Source organism: Anser cygnoides, chromosome 9, assembly GCF_040182565.1.
Source record: "Anser cygnoides isolate HZ-2024a breed goose chromosome 9, Taihu_goose_T2T_genome, whole genome shotgun sequence".
NCBI lineage: Eukaryota > Metazoa > Chordata > Aves > Anseriformes > Anatidae > Anser > Anser cygnoides.
Genome location: NC_089881.1, coordinates 6,967,541 through 6,984,540, shown reverse-complemented (window position 1 = coordinate 6,984,540; position 17,000 = coordinate 6,967,541). Strand labels below are relative to the sequence as shown.

Genomic DNA, 17,000 nt, shown 5'->3' with positions numbered 1-17,000 from the left:
CTGTGCAAGAAGTGTTGAATATATGCTGCCTGTCCCTCTTTGGAGTTATTTATTCTGAATGCAACAGACAGAACAGGACATGAATCATGATGCAGGAATTTATGTATACTGTGTTGTAAAACATGAAGCCAAATACACAATATCGATGTAATTAGGCAAAAATTAATACCACACAATTATCTTAGCACAGCCTCTGCAGGGAAATTAGAAAAGTATGCCATAAAAAGAAAAACCCCAATAATTCTCAGTCTGCCTGAGTGGGCAACGGCAGATTATCAAAATGGCCGACAGCTGGCGCTGTGCGCCAACAGCGCTGGCCTCCCTCTGACCGACCGATAGGCTCGTGGCCTCCTGCCACATTACCTCAGGCCATCATCTGTTCAGGTATTATATGCTAAAATGGATCAATGTGAGTAAATTTAGGATTATTTAACAGCAATTCATGATCTCACTCAGGAAAAAAACTCTGAAGACGATGCCACTGGCAACAATATGGGTTGGATCCTATGGACACACCACAAAAACAGGGCAATTAAATGAAGTATACCAAAGCCATCATCCAGTTTCCCACTTCTTCATAATGCAATTAAGGCCACAAGAAGCTGATTAGAGAAATTAAAAACAGCTGTGGAAAAGGACAGATGAAAACTATGCGTGACCTGTGCTGAGGGATACAGAATGCCCTTTGAATTTGTCCTGAGATGTTGACTTACGTCCGGGGAGTGTGACCAGACTGAAGGAACAAATTATATCCCAAACCCGAATGTGGTTTATACTGCATGACCCACTGGCTCAGCCAAACCCTCACTGTGGTTCAGGGAGGACTCACACACTTACCTGGGGAGGCCAAATGTCACCAACAGTGTTACAGGGGCATCTGTAATCCCCTGCAGAGGCCTTTCAAGCTTGAAGGGCAGCCTTTCCCTCACAGGCACCTGACAAAAAGCCCAGCCACCTTCTACCTCAGAAGTATCTGCAGTGTTACTCCTCACTAGGAAAGCATTTTTTTTTATATTTTTTTTTATTTTTTTTCACCTTAAAAGCTGCATTTCTCTCCCTGGCCATGTGGCACTTAGGGGAGCTCCCATCAGTGTGTTCTGGAAGATTCAGGCCCCATTTGGGCTGTCTTCCCCATCCCCCACATGCAGACACACCTGGAGCAAATCCTGCCCTTCATTCCTCCCTCCCTGCGGTTCAACAGAGCGACAGCTCTCCTGCCTCTGGAGAACCCCCTGCTCCCCAGTACTGACAGAGGCCCACCTCAGGTTGCCTCATCCTGACGGTCAGTGGCCCAGAAACTCCGTATGCCCTCCAAACCTTTTGAGTTTAGCATAGATTAATTTCTTTATGATTACCCATGCCAAATCTTCCCTGCTGCCTTTTATCCCAGTGTCGTGGGGGGCCAGAGGTATTTAGATATTTTGAAAAATCTTGGTAGCATCTGAGCACAGATTATCACGTTTGTTAACTCTCTTCTGTGGGTCACTGATGAAAATGGTACATACGACACCCATAATTCATCAAATTCCCTTCCCTAAATTTAAGTATCAACATATTGATTCTATATAACCTGCTTTCCCCTTGCCACCATGTTAAACCTAATGGCCATATGGTCACTACTACAGGGCCTCCCTCCCACTAATACCTTCTAAGATTGTTAATTATTTGTTATGAAGCATCCAAGTATGGCTTTCCTGAGACAAGGCCTGGGCAGGGTTTGGGAGGCAGTAGGCCCCAGATGATTCCAGCAGGCTATTTTTCACATAATTCCTGGCAATTAGTGACTGCATATAAACATCTCTAAATGCAGGACTGGCCAAGATAGCTTTCTGGTGTAGTGCTCGTAAGGATACTCATGAAATATCACCAAATAGACGTGAATTGACAATGCTTTATTGTTTTAGTCAGAAAACGCGTACTCCAATAGAAATAAATCAATGTACTAGACAACACTGAAAAGTGCACAGTGACAGCAAGATCATGACTGAAATGAAAATTTGTGAGAAACAAACTGCTAGGAAAACAAAATTTTAAAACTGCCACTTAGCCTCAAAGAACCATTTGCAGCTCAATATTTTCCAGAGATCATCATAATGATTGCTTTAAATCATTGGGTCAGGGTCAACAGGAGCCTTTTCTATACTCCTGCTTAGTAAGGGAGCTCTTCTCTTTTTTCCCCCATCACCTTCTCTCCTTTGGTTCTCTTCCTGAACAAGCACTTTTTTTGTCAGTCTTACCAATCTCTCTCATATATACTTTTGCACTTTGTTTTAAGCTGCTAAAGCAAAGGCACTGTTTATAATTTGATGAACAGTTTACCTCATACATGATGCCTTATTTTAGAAAATGACGGCATCCTCAGCAGTGTGCACATTGACTGGCTAAGCACTGGCTGGCTGACAACCCCCTGAAGAGGCCGTCCACAGGTGGCCATTACAGAAAAGTATTTCCAGTCAACTTTGGTGCTATTTGAAGCATCCTTGGTGATTTGATTGCAACTATCAAATCACAGTTTGTCAAATTTTCAGATTACAAAAGGACTGATGGGGTGATAGATAACAAGGGAGAAACAGTCAGTTGCACAGAAAAAAAATCAGATCACTTGAAGAATTAGACACGTGCAAACTCAATGCTGATGTAAAAGCCAAACAAAGTCAGATATCAAAGAACAACACATCAGGTTTTAATTAAGATGGGAGAGCCTATTTCAGGAAGTAGCAGCTAAAAACATAAGGGTCACAATAGACATGCAGCTAAAACATCAGTTTGCAAAGCAATGCCATAGAAAATGAAACAAAGAAGGAAAAAAAGCAAGGATAGTGTGTTCCTCACATAAATAACGAAGTGGGGAGATTTTTTTAATTATTTTTTATTATTTTAATTATTTTTAATTATTTTTAACCTGTCTGTAGACCACTGACTGCAAAACCAGCTTTAAGAGGAAGCAGTTTCTGGCATGTAGGCAGGAGATGGGCCTGTGCCTTCTTAGAAGATGGAGTTGCTTCATTCGAATGAGAGATTAGCTCAGCAACAGATGATCGAGTTGTGACTTGCTTACAATGCACATGCATTGAAAAACTTGAGAAGACAAAACTGAGTGCTACCTTGTTCTTTAATTCCAAAGAAGTTACAAGAACCACCAGTAGCTATCAGCTCAAGGTAGATCATGTTAGGTTGAGGAAAAAAAGTCTTAATTTCTCAGCAGTAATTGTTGTTGTTATGTGCAATTGGAACAACATATAATAAGAAACGATGAATGAGAAAACATTTATTGTCTTCCAACTAAGCATCATAGTCAAACAGAAGGGTTTTGAGTTGCTCAAGTGCAATGTTATGACCTTTGTTATAAAAACTATTATACTAAATGAGCTAACAGTTTCTTCTAGACTTAATGGCTGATTTTTTTTTCTGTTTCCATATGAGCACTGTGGAAAAAAAAAAAAAGTGGTCTTGAGAAAATCTTCCATCAACATCCCTTCCTTCATCAGCAAGGGCAGGCAGCACAGCTTTTAACAGCTTGCCAAAAACCCACATTTTTTCTTTGCATTGCTTAATGTGTATTGCAGATAACAATGCTCTGAGACCTCCTTGCTCTGCTTGTGCTCCAGAGACAGAGCAAACATCTGGCACAGAGACCTTGGGAGAGCCACAGGTGGCCAAGAGCTGCTTCATTTGCCTAGAATTTCTTGAATTAGGAACCACTGACATCTGAAAATCTGCTTTGAGTTTGACAGAACTCAGAGACGTGTGCTGGAGCTGTGTTTCTCAGTATTGCTTAGCAATTCCTATTAAGGGTGAAATTGGACTTTCGATCCAACTTAGCCTGCCAAGATATACAAAGGTTTTGTGACTTGAAGAACCCATCTCCGTAAATTGTAAATTCTGGTTTATTTGCATTCTCCTGGCTTTCTTCCTGCCATCTCACAACTCTTCAGCTAATAGAGGGAGTATCACCTCCATGTAAGCCTGGAGGCAACAATTTTATCCTGCTTTCTTGCAGAAGAGGATTAGAGCAAAGGGAGTTTCTCAAGAATTAATAAAAAACAATAATAATAAAAAATGTGAAATAATGTTTAAATTCCAGGAACTGACAGTATAAGAGAGGAACAATAAGGGCATGTTTTTGTACCAGGAGATACGGTTTCTGACTAAAAGCTGGATGCTGACTAAAAGAAAAGCTTTGCAGTTTGAAATAAAAGCTTTGATATGCAGATATCAGGACAACCCAAACACTCCAGCTTAAACTGAAAACAAGCAAATGAAAACAAATAAAACAAAACAAAACAACAAATAAAAAAACAACTGTTCATGACTGATGCTGGGAAGGAAAGTAAGGTCTAGAAATACCCTTAGGTTTTAGTTTGTTTTATCTATCTCTGTATTTCTTTTGTGTTATCCAAAATGAGGAGTAACTTTTTTTAGAAAACTCACGCAAAAGCTGCTTTCAGTACTGCATGTTCTACTGAGCTAACCATAAATCTAGAAGTACCTCTCAGGTGAAATCCTGGAACAGTTTTCGGAGAGTTCAGGAAGTTAGAAATTAGCTTTAGTCATGAGGACCTGTAGGCAGAAGGCTCCCATTTCCATTGCAGACCAATTTCAGCCGAGAAACATAGTCTAATGTGGATGGTGTTGGCCTATGCAGGTCAAGCGAGGCCCAAGACTTTAGATGGTGCTTTAGCATGAACAAGACTACTATGTAGAAAAGGGCCTTTTACTGACTATTTTAAAATCTCTGGGTAAAACAGGAAGCTGTGTGACAAGTAACATAGAAGCGTTCACCTTGGAAGACTGGCATAATGGAAAATAGAACTACAGCACTCAAATTGTAAGTTCGCTATCAGCTTCCTCATTGGTAAGAACAGAATGAGAGCAATTGTGCTTTGACTACTTATTTTCCTATTTAAAAAAAAAAAAAAAAGTGTTGGACATCTTTTTTCTTCTTTTCTACTCTAGAATAGAAATTTATAGCAAGCATCTACCATGTTTTTCCCTGAGAACAAAGTATCTGAAGTTCTATGGCAACACTCAGAAAGGAGCCCTGTGCAAATGACAGAAAAGTGAAATTCTCAGAACTCATTTATCTTTGTTTCCTTTTGACAGGAAAATCATGAAAGGGTAAGATCTTTATTAAATATATGACATCTGCCTAGTAAATGTAGGCGTGATCACTGCAAGATATAAGTAGGAGTGGATTTATAGGCAGATATAGTATCTTTAATGGGACTAATGGTATAGTCTAATAAAACAGACCAGCTTTCAGGACATGCAGGCTGAAGCTTCGATCCTCACAGTAAAACATAACTTGAAACTAGTGATTCAAGTTTAACTTTTGCAAGTTAACAAACTACACCATCAAAGAAGATTGTACCTGCAACTGAGGGGGGCAAATAACCCTAAAAAGCAAAAACTTGCAAAGTCATAAGTTCCTATTACAGAGGGGAATGTTGTGTTTTGTCACAAAAACTGAGGAATTGCTGAAGGCTCAGGAATATCAAAAATTATAAAATGGCACAGAACCAATATATTTATTGATCCTAAAATTGCTGTGTAGCAGAATCACTTCTGTCTCCTGCACTGTAATGAATAGTATAATCAAGTTTAAACAGGTCTTTATCTGCATTTAACTTTTAAAACTGGTGTTTGTATTTCAGTAGATAAGAAGCATGAAAAAAGTACCTGAAAGTTTGTCTGGTCTTTTGCAATTCAAGGTCTCATAACAGACATTACTTCTTCCCCTGGATTCAACAACATATAGATTCAATAAGAAAGTTCCAGAAGTAGAAAGGAAACAGAAACCTTTAAATCCATAATTAAAAAAATAACTAAGGAATAAGAAATAAGAAGAGGGCAAGACCTCTTGTGTGTCCTTCCCTTTTGCAAATTGAAAAGTTCCTTGATCCAGAAGACTAGTATTTTGAAATGGTTAGGAGCATCTTCTTATGCTCAAAGAGACACATATGGTTGCAAAATACATATTTAGGAGATCTTCCAAAGAGAAGAAGCTTTATTGGGGAAAAAAAAAAATTAAAACATCACTCATTTCAGCTTCTAATACAAAAGACACAACATCCTAGGAGAGGTTTCTCTCACTGGTGTCTATCTATCGCCCCTTATTTGACAACTAACAACTCGTTTCCACTTCTGTGGGTGATGGGAATACCAAGTAATGTAAGACATCAGACTCTCCAGACCTCTGCTTTCCAGCTTAGATTCAGCAGGAAGCTGGAGGTCATGGATCTCACACAAGAGGAATTTTCTGAATTACAACTATGGAGGTTTTTTTTTGTTTTTGTTTTTTGTTTTTCTTTTTTTAATGTCAGAGTGGTCACTGAAAATGAAGCTCTGAATAATATTCATTAATGGGGTAGAGTTAAAGATGTGAGAGGTACTAAAGTATATACTTTTAAAACAACAATAAGCAACTATTATTAAAATTCATATTTATTCTGAAACACTCTTGTGACAGTGCAAAGAACTTCAGGCTAAAACAAATTCTTTTTGAAGCACTGCTGATCCTTCTGAGAAGACAAATTAAACTAAGCTCACTGGAATTCAAAGCACCCATAATGGTTTTCCCAGAGTGAAGTAGAAGACCCAAGTAAAGTTGCATATGACAGGTAAAAAAAAAAAATGCAGGAAATCAATAGAATCTTAGAATTGTTTGGGTTTAAAGGAACCTTAAAGATCACCTAGTTCCAACCCCCCTGCCATGGGCAGGGACACCTCCCACCAGACCAGGTTGCCCAAAGCCCCATCCAACCTGGCCTTGAACAGGCATGTAAAAAGGTGTGTAAATTGCAAGCTTTGTACTGGTAGTGTTCCCTTGTGTATTTGTGTGTAACTACACAGACACAAGCTATAAAATTGGAAGACAAATGACAACTGTTTTGGATGTACAGAAGGAAACAATGAAAAAAAATCAGCAAGTCACCAACATAACAGTTTCTGGCAGAACTGGGATTTCAACTTAGGTGTTCTGGAAGCCAATTTAATACTCAAAACATCCTTTCCTTTTTTAAAGGGCTTTTTCCAATGGGGGTTTATTTATGCAAGTAGAACTTGGCAAACATTTTAATAGCCACAGCATCTGATGCCAGGCTGTGCTTTACCCAGGTAGCTTGATTACATGGAGGAGCTTGGTTTTGCTTTGTTCCATTTCTAAACAAGCCCTGATAGAATATTTAGCTCAGCAGGATCCATATCCTATTAATTCCCATGAATGATATGTAGTTAGTGTACCATAGTACGTTCAAATTTGTTCTAATGTACCTTCAGTTGGATGGCAGTCTGCTTTGTAGAAGCTTCAAAACAACTTATTTTAAACATTCCTGCAAAAAATGCTGCAGTTCTTCTCTGAAAGAATTCTCTGCAGGAAAATTGCAACCTGGAGAAAAAAGGGGACTGTGAGGGGGTTCATTTTAGCCAATGTGTGTTGCATATTTCTCATGACTATATCTACAAAGAATATTTCCTAAGGAAGAAGGTTTTGTTTGTGGTTGTTTTGTTTTTTTTTGGTAGGATTTCCATCTCATGGTCACCAGACATTCCCATGTGAGATAAACAGGAATGAATAAAGATCCTAAATTCCTTTAAGCATGCAGAATTAAAACCACTGTGAGGTTTATAAACTAACATGCTTTTGAAAATCACCATAAAGGAGCCAAACAGTCTAGCTTCCCCTTTGAATATCACTCTCAGCCTCAACGAGACACATTTTTTTGTTCAACTTTCTCACAACATTCACCTAACTGCACTTGCCAGCATGTTTTGCCAAAATAGGAAAACTTCTGCAGAAACCATCTGCTTGACATTGCTTACATATAATAAAGTATCATTCAATACAATGTATTGGAAATGTTTGGAGATCTTTACATGGGAACCAAAATCAGCAGTGCTGACTCAGGCAGATCTCCCCCCTGATGTCAGTGGGAACCGTACCTGACTGAGTACTGCTGGATCTGATACAGAGCTTGCTGCGTAGTGATTGCCGCTGAGTGACGTGAGAACATATGGTTATAGTTTAACAATACCAACTGTAAAGGAGATGAGAAGGAAATTTTATAGCATTTCTGGCATGCTGCTCTTTTATAACTAACAGAAACACCCAAATGATTCATAGAAATCTGCTTCTGTAACAGTTTTTCCCAGCTTCAAGTGAACACTGAGAAACTATTGCGAAGTTAGATCCTACCTCAACGGGAACAGTTTGAGTCAATCTGTTGAGATAAAAATGTGGAACACTAGAAAGACCACATGTAAAGTCTTAATTTAAGTTTTATGATTTCTCTCCAGATTGTATTATATTACCTCTGGATGAGAACGCAGACATTTCAGTATATTCTGCTTGGTCCAATCTGAAGTAGAAATAAATTCTTCACAGTACTGACGTTGTCAGGCTAGTGGTAGCAACATTCAGTTGCTATACGAAAGGATAGCAACTTCTCAAATTGCACCCCAAATTTAGGTATTACAAAATTACAGCTTTCATAAGTCTAAAAGTCAAGTGCTACAAAACATCACTGAGATTACAGCCCTTGTGAACTGCGATCACAAAAGCAATGCCTCTAGGTGGATAAGTTCATTCCCCTTCCCCACAACAGTTGTAAACTGATAAAGAAAGACAATGCTTGGAAAATAATGAAGAGAAGCTTACGAAGGTGTCCACAATCTTAACCACAGCTTTAAGGTAAAGGATTCTGCACCTTCAATACTTCAGAACTACAAAGGGGCTGTATAAAAGACCCAAAGCCCAACAGCAGGTGAAATTCTTCCTATTACAACACACTAATTATCATGTAACCATCACAAAGGACACAACTTGGTTACAGGTCCCATACACATGCCCTTTTTCTTTAAATTCCACAATAAAGATTCATGTGTTTTGCTCTAAATAGTTTCTATTAGTCTTGGCGTTATCAGCCATGGGAACACTTCCAGATCATGTCTCAAAAAGCTATACTCCTCTTGCACAGACAGGACATAAAAGCTGAAAATCCCTGCACCTACTGCCTATGTTTCTTTGTGTGATGAAAGCCAAAAGCGGTTGGAAATCCAAATACACAGATACAAGAGAGCTCTTACAGCAAATCTGGAAGTAGTACAGCATTACGATAAGCAATCATCCTCTCTGTTAGATATGCTGGAGGGTGGACTTCTTGGTAGGCACACTTAGCCTTCCAGGACAGAGAGACTAAGAAGTTTCAACTGCATTATAATTTAGTGTATGACCTCTGTTTAGGGTGAAAGCCAATGCATCATCACCTTATAAATTATTGCTCAAGTCACTCCTGAAGCAGACAGTAAACAATGTTTGCATTCCGGTAACGTGAGCCTTAAGAATGGAGCCTAGAAACACACCACCCAGGCTGGAATTCTGCAAGACAGAGAACACATGCTTTCCTGGTACTTTTTGTGGGCAAGTATTCCAACTGCTTGCTCAGCCTCTCTGCTTGGATCAGTCTTAGCAATGCAGACAGGCACTCTGGCTTCCCGATAGCCTTCTTGGAAGAGAATCTATTTGCAAAGGGGTGTTTAGCACAAACACTGAAGTATCGTTATTATTCTCCATAGTATATCCTCCTTCATAAGTTTTCTGTGGACAAAGAAAACTAAACCAAAAAGACTTTGGCCCCTCAAAACAGGGCCCTATGCCTACGTGAAAGGGTGTATCTACCATCCACAGAATCACAACAGCACATCCAGGGGACAGGAAAAGAATAAAGCTAGTACTCCTGGGTGACAGTTATGTTAGGAAAAAAACGTTTGAAAGTTAAAATAAAGACATTTGGTATAGAGGAATCACCATCACAGAAGAGATACCAACTGCAATTTCAATCCTATTGTAAAATAACTGGGTTAATTAACACAGAGAGGCACCATTCATTTGTCTCACGGTATCAGTTCCCACTTTACTGTCACATTAAAAAGCTGTTAGCCTGGGTCAATTAAGAGCAAAGGAGAAGACAACACTTCAACAGTTGTGTGTGTCACTGCTATTATTCAAAGGAACCTGAAGTCTAGTTATAGACACTACAACACTAATTTTGGAAAACGCTTACCTAAAATGGATTTCAGAGGAAGAAAATTAAGGTCTACCAGGATTACTATGCCATTCCTGAACAGCTGCTTGCCTGGTTTATGAAAGATCACCTGATACAGCTCTACTTTTCATTTTGGGTACGTTGTTATATCTCCTTCCTCCTACGTACCTAGCAAGACAAAAGGTTCAAATTAAACAAAGCAAATGGGAAAAGTAAGAAATCTAGACCACAGCTGTAACTTCTTCCCCTTTACAAGACTAAGGTATGGAATACAGCACGCACCCCTCACCCTAAGTGAAACATTTCCAGAAATAAGTTGGTGCTGAAACATGCATCAACTTGCATTGTTAAGCCCAGAGAGGCAAATCCTTGTTATTTCACTTTTGACATCCCTACATTACCTTGCCCTTGCTCCTCCCACTCTTGCTTATGTTGCTATAGCTTTTTAACCTCGTTTCTCTTTTCTGATTTAATCTGTTAATTCTGCTCGTTGACGTGACTGAGAGAAGGGCAACCATCGGCATATGTCAGCGTATGTGCCTGTATCACCCATGAATGGTGGTCAAATGTCAACTTACCTCAATCACGGAGTCTCAAAGTGCAATTTAGCACAAAGCTGAGGTGTTGTTTAGAGAAATCTGGCTAGAAATGTGTTAAAAGAAGAAGTCTTCAGTACAACTGTACGCAGAGGGAATGGGACACTACACTGCCTGCGATGTGATTGTCTTCACTCACACGTGAACGCAAAGCAGCAATTCCAAAATTGTGCTGGACAGAAACATTTACAAAGCTGCAGGAGGAACTAGCACTGCATACAGAGTTGAAGTTTATGTTATTTAACACTTCATCAAAGGAGACAAGTTTTATTTTGGACAGTAGACTTTATTAGAAATTTTCTCCTCATTCATCAGTAAATTCACATTAAAATATGCTGAAGGCAGCTCAGTCTAAACATTTGACATCCTGCCATAACAACAACTTCCAGTTTAAAAACTAGATAACTGATCGGGCAGATAACTTGAAACATGTAAGAAATGCAAATAAGAAAGCAGCATCTTAAAAACAGGATGAGCCTGAAAAATTAATACATTTCAGGTGGAGATGGGGAAAAAACAACAAAATCAGTAACCCCGAGATGGGTAACAGTTAAATGAGAACTCCACAGACTCTAAACAGATAAATAAACATTATAGCCACACATACATTAAAAAGAGAACCAAGTATTTAGAGTTCATACCACATAAAAATTATAAATTTATTCAAATAAAAAAGTGACAAGCTTTCTAAAATACAAATATCCTAAATTCTTGGGCTAGTGAGCACTTTGTTATAAACTGCAAAACTTTGGAGGGACTAGATTTGGTTTTGAAAACAATAGACTGCACTTCACTTACCATGTCCAAAAGTTGATCTTTCAGACACATATACCAGTTTTTCCTCTCATGTTTTTAAATCGCAAACTGTTCTAGACAATCTGCCTAGATTTTTTTTTTGAATGTCAGAACTTTTAGATATTATAGGCCTGATTATATTGAGTGCAGAGCACTCAAAGCTCTTCACAGCTCTGGGGATTTAAGGTCAGATTTAAGCATTTTCCAAAAGTTACTATTGAGATTTTTCCTTTGCTAACTTATTATATCTATTGGGGTGGGGTTTAGGAGAGACAAAGAAAAAAAAAATATATTATTGAAGAATGCTCTGTTCTGCATGACAGGAGACCTTGCAGGTCAGATTTTCTCTTGGCATTTCTCAGAGACATCAATGAAAAAACAATACATGACAGCTGAAGATAATGGCTTTCATGACTGTAAACATAACAGGCAACAGATAATACATGAATCTTGATCAAATCAATGTTTTCACATTCTTTAGTAGTCCCCCGCAGTGATCTGCTTCCACTGATTCAGAAAAAATATATATATTAAAAATTAAATAACACTTGAGTGTCCATCACGAAGATTTATATTTTGCTGTAAACAATTTTCTGCCATTTGCATTGATGTAGTCCAATGTGAGGCCAGAGGGTTCTAGACATCTTACTGATATTGTAAATAATTTTTCAGAGACAGAGGCAAAGGTAGAATTTCTATGTCATGCAGGCGGTCTCTGCCAAGAGCAAAACGAATTGATCTTCGGCACAAGTCCATTAAAGGCAGGGGTTCCGCTGCAGGAAAAAAAAAAAAAAAAAGAATTAATTTTTCAGCATCTTCAATTACACTCAGTGTTTTATTATTTACATAGATTCTGTGTTGTATTAAGCTGTCAAAAAGATAATAGCACTGGGAAAACCTGACAACCATGAGGCAACTAAGATGCTCAGTAGAAGCAAAGACAGAGTTCTGTGCTTGGATTTCACCCATTTCACTCATCATGAAGTTTCAGACGGAGCTTCCTTATCTGTAAGGCTTAAAATAATAACTCAGAACCGCACTTCAGACTTCTAAGGTTGCAGCTTAACAAGTTATTACATTTCCAGATTTCTAATAAGACAAAGAGCTTCTACACTGTAACACCACATTCTTCATGTTGTGTTAACATGAACTAAGCTGGCAATTTCTGACCCTCGCATACCAGTTCCTTCTGTACGTTAGGAACTGGAAATGGTACTCAAGGGTAACCAAACTTCTCAGCAAACACTACGTTTCCTGCGACACTCACTTAGCCTTTCTTTCTAGGAAGCTCATTGGAAGCAAAAACATAAATAAAACACCCTCGAAAACCTAGAGGAAATGCAACCTTTACCCCATGAATAAATGAGGAGGATTCAGCTGACTGGAAGCCACTGCGTATATGTTCTCAGACAGAAACAAACACTCCCAAAACACAAAAACCAACATCTGTAGCTGCTCTTAGTTTAATAGAAACGAGTTAAGTATCTGTCAGAAATGCCTGGTAGATAGCACTTAAGCTTGGAGGCCCAAACAGTGACCACAGCACCTCGAACCACCTAACCCCGATCTCCTATCCTGATCTGCACATCTCGTAGAACGGCAGGAACATCGCAGCATTTCTATTTGATTGTAACGTGAATGACCTGTGATTGTGGGGATCCACTGCAATGGAAATAATTTTGCAGCAGGAACGGGAATAAAGCTGTAAAGCCTCTAACCAGTTATGCCCCTCTTCCAGAACAACTTTAATCAGATGCGTCTGGTTGCACATGTTGCTATAAAAGGGTAAGAGCTTAAAAGAAAAGACTACAGGAAAATTTTATCTTTACAGGATAAAAACAGTAGTAGCCTTTAAAACCTTTTTTTTTTTTAAAAAAAAAAAAAAAAGTATTAATATACTTCCAAATGGGAGGAAAAAAAAATCTACCATGTGCCTATATTACAGCAAGAGCCTTTTATAAACTTTTTTTTTTTTTTTTAAACAAGCCCTCAAAATTGTTCAGCTCCCATGGGGTTTGTCAGGAGTTCTTGTATGTGCCACATATGTAGATCTACACATCTACATGTTACTCTACCAATCCTTCAGCTGATATAATTTTAAAATCTACTTGTAAGAAAATCATTACAAAGCACAAAATACCAGATTTAAGGATTGGTTTTATATACTAAAATTGACACACCACTAACTTCATGGATTTTCTGTCACTTATCCCAGCACCACATTTGATTTGTAGAGTCCACAGTTCATTATGCTGTTTCCCAAAATTGACCAGGGAAAAAGCTTACAAAGCATTCTGTGGTATGCTGAAAGACTAAAAAGCATATTTATCTTTAAAACCACTCCTTAAAATCCACTTCTAGTTCATGTAGAATTCGGTTATTAGAAGTTTTTTAAAAGAGTCCACATGTTCCAGTAATAAAGTAGAAACTTCTACACATTGGTGATCCGAGTTTTAATTTTTGCACACCAGAATGATGAATGTTAATTCTTAAGGGATGAAGCTGTAAAATTCATTAACCGGGATTAATAAGTAGGAACAAAAATAGCTCATAATTTCCAGGACACGGAGTACAATACATATCACAGGTCTTACACCATAAACAACAATCTTCCAAGTATCTTCCCTGAATCCCTGAGGTCTCATAAAGAACATATAAAATAAAGACTAACTGTTTTAAGCCATTAACTGATCACATGGTCTCCTTTTCTCCTAGACAAAGGAAAATGCAAAACATAGCCATCTGTGCAGCCAGACACAGAGTTAATTCTAAACTTTAGAACACAATTTAAGGAAAGGTTAAAATATTTTTCACGTTTGAAATGCTAAGTGAACGTCTCTTTTCTCACTTCTGCAGGGAATGTTCAAATGCTAAAGAAAATGTCCCGAAGTGTTTGCAACAGCTGCTAAATTGCAAATACTGAATGTGGTTTTGCAGCCTGAAAATTTAACTATATTCTCTTTATTCTCCTTTCTATCCAACAACACTTCAAACTGAAAAAAGAAAAAACAACACATACCCACACACACACAAAAACTATAACAGGCTTGTCCTACAATATTAAATAGACGTTATATTTTCTGGGGTGCTGGCTGTAACAACTCAAGAAAAAACTGTAACGATCGCATTGTAAATAAAAACTTCTTGCAGCTGTGAATAGTCCTAAATGATCAAAAAATAAATTCAGGAAAAGAAATCTTAGGTTTCAAAATAGTTTATATAATTGTAAAGCTTTTTAAAGACTGAAAATTTTCAGGCAGCCTATCTCAACAGAAGATTATTAAACGTTTGCTATGTGCCTCAGTACAAGCACTCTCCCATCTCACATTTTTATTACGTATTTTACAAATGAGGATCATTTGGAAGAAAGCTTGGGTTTGAAGACGCACAAGTTAGGTTCTGAGAACTGGGCAAATTCCAGGTGGTGCCATTTGTATTAATTTGTATTAATATGGTGAGAGGGCAGGAGAAGTTGTGTGTAAGGACTGTGCAAAGGTGTCTTTGACCCCGTGCCCCGCGGCAGCAGGGAGCCCCTTTCAGCTCTGGCGTCTGGCTGCGTCCCTCAGCAATATCCTGCCGGGCGCTGGGAGGGCATGCTCACAGCTGGGGACCCTTCTCCAGCACCCTGGGCTAGAAGGGTGCCACCAAGTCCCCCGCCTCGGAAACCGGCAGGGCAAAGGCACGCCGGCGTGCAGCTGCCCCGCAGGCCAGCTGTGACCACGCGGTAATTTCAGAGAGGCTTTAACATTCGGTGCTGGTGCCCAGCCCAGGCTCTGCCGTGGCCCACACCATGGTGCTGGTGATTCACCGGCTTTGACATGTCCTCTGCTGGAGCTGGGCGAGGGGGGACAGGGCCAACGACAGCACACAATGCTGGCCAGGAGCTGGATGGCTGCAAGGTTGCTCATCATCTGCTCTAACAGCAGAACTGCCTCTTTCACTCACATGCAAACACCAGAATCGCTTTGTGTTTTCACAGAAATTCAGTCAGGAACAAAACCATCGCGAGAAACTCAATCCCTTCGGAAAGGAAAAATTCAACCATCTTGAGCATGCCCTGCTGTGCACCCCCACCTAAAGCACACACAAAGACCTTGTGCATCCCAAACACTCAACAGTGCAAATGAGAAGAGGATATTGTAACACACGAGATCGCAATCTGGATATTCTGAAGCCACATGTCCATCTGTAAATTTGGCTACTGAAAAGACATTTTTCTTCTACAACACTAATTTTTTACCTTGAATATTTTTATTTTTTTTTTTAATACAGGGCTATTAACTGGTTGATGTCCATAGCAAGAGCAGAAAACGATAACTCAGAATATCACAGTATTTACTACACCTAGCATGCATTATATTTTATCCTTTTTCTAAAGAAATGTTGTATTTTTAGAATAGCCCACAACAGAAGGGAATTGGAGGGACTCAATCCCCCGAAAAGCACACGCCCAGCCATTTCACTTAAGTTATGTGGACTCCAGTAACGCTCTATCCATTAGAAAAAGGAGGAATGAATCACTAAGCTGAAATACAAAATTGCAAAAAAAACAAGATTCACAAGAATGGCTCTTTGTACTGAATTCCCAACCAGGCTAAGAAATTCGGAGTGAGATATTCCAGCGCAACGCAGCGAGCTTTGCACAGGAAACCCAACGTTTCCTTTCGGGCTCCAGCAGAACTGAGAGAAGAGCGAGCAGCCGCAGCTCAGCTGGTGACGTCCGGGACGGGGCCTCCTCCCAGGCTCCCGTCACGTTTCTGGATGGGTTTTCAGGAATCTTCTCTTTTACAGTTTATTATGAAACCTCTTTACCCAGAGGTACCTTCTCATGGCTGTGACATCACAGAAAACTGGTTTTTAACAGGAAAACAGAACGGTGAGAAAATAACACTGCTCAGTTTGTGTGGCAGAGGTGAGCTCCCATACCTCCCAATTTTGTACCAGCTTACAAAGAAGGCCCGTTTAAAATAAATAAATGAATAAATAAATAAATAAATTGACATTTGCTCGGGCAGGGCCACGATCCCCCCGAGCCCTCCACTGTGAGGAGCTGCGTGCGAGGTGCGCAGCTGCTCCTAGACGTACCCGTCCCGCTGGCCGCACTCATGGTTTAAGGACAAAGGGAAAGCCACGTCTGTAGCTATGAACAAGAAGCACTCGTGAGCATTTTGCCAATAAATACGCAGCCCTGATAGCAATTCGCACATCATTACCGGCTGAAAGTTCATTGAGTTTTGGCAACTTGTAGCTACTTAACAATCTGGCACTCCAACAAGAATGCCTCGTCTTTGTAAACAGGCTTTTATAGTCGAGATACTAAAGTCATTTAGCATCCAATAACGTTAAATGCTATTAACTGTGACATTACATAATGCTTGTACAAGAGAAGAGCTTTTAGCACAGGACAGTTATTTGCCAAATGACAATAATCATTTTTGAAACAAATTTTTAAAGCTAAAACAACCCATAATGTTCACGGCTTTCATTGATCTGTGAAGAACATTTTTATCTTATTTTATAAAATAAAAATAGTCTTAAGAAAAGCAAAATTAAAGCTGGTTGAAAA

The 17,000-nt window shown here is 39.2% G+C and overlaps 1 protein-coding gene and 1 long non-coding RNA gene across 12 annotated transcripts in view; one reads left to right on the top strand and one right to left on the bottom strand.

The window, feature by feature from the left end:
* The window catches only part of SPSB4 (splA/ryanodine receptor domain and SOCS box containing 4), a 341,175-nt gene that overhangs the window by 239,309 nt on the left and 84,866 nt on the right, over positions 1-17,000 (bottom strand). For 10 of the 11 annotated variants that reach the window (XM_067002451.1, XM_067002450.1, XM_067002449.1 and 7 more), the window contains exon 3: positions 838-12,207. In XM_067002451.1, coding sequence (XP_066858552.1) covers positions 12,080-12,207 — 128 coding nt within the window. In that variant the 3' untranslated portion in view covers positions 838-12,079. Of the gene's footprint in view, positions 1-837; positions 12,208-17,000 lie in introns of those variants that run through there. The other variant, XM_067002458.1, reaches the window with a different exon arrangement.
* LOC106040328 (uncharacterized) lies at positions 23-6,620 on the top strand. Its single transcript, XR_001209836.3, has 4 exons — positions 23-384; positions 4,749-4,828; positions 4,957-5,118; positions 6,508-6,620. It is a non-coding gene; the product is annotated as an uncharacterized lncRNA (long non-coding RNA).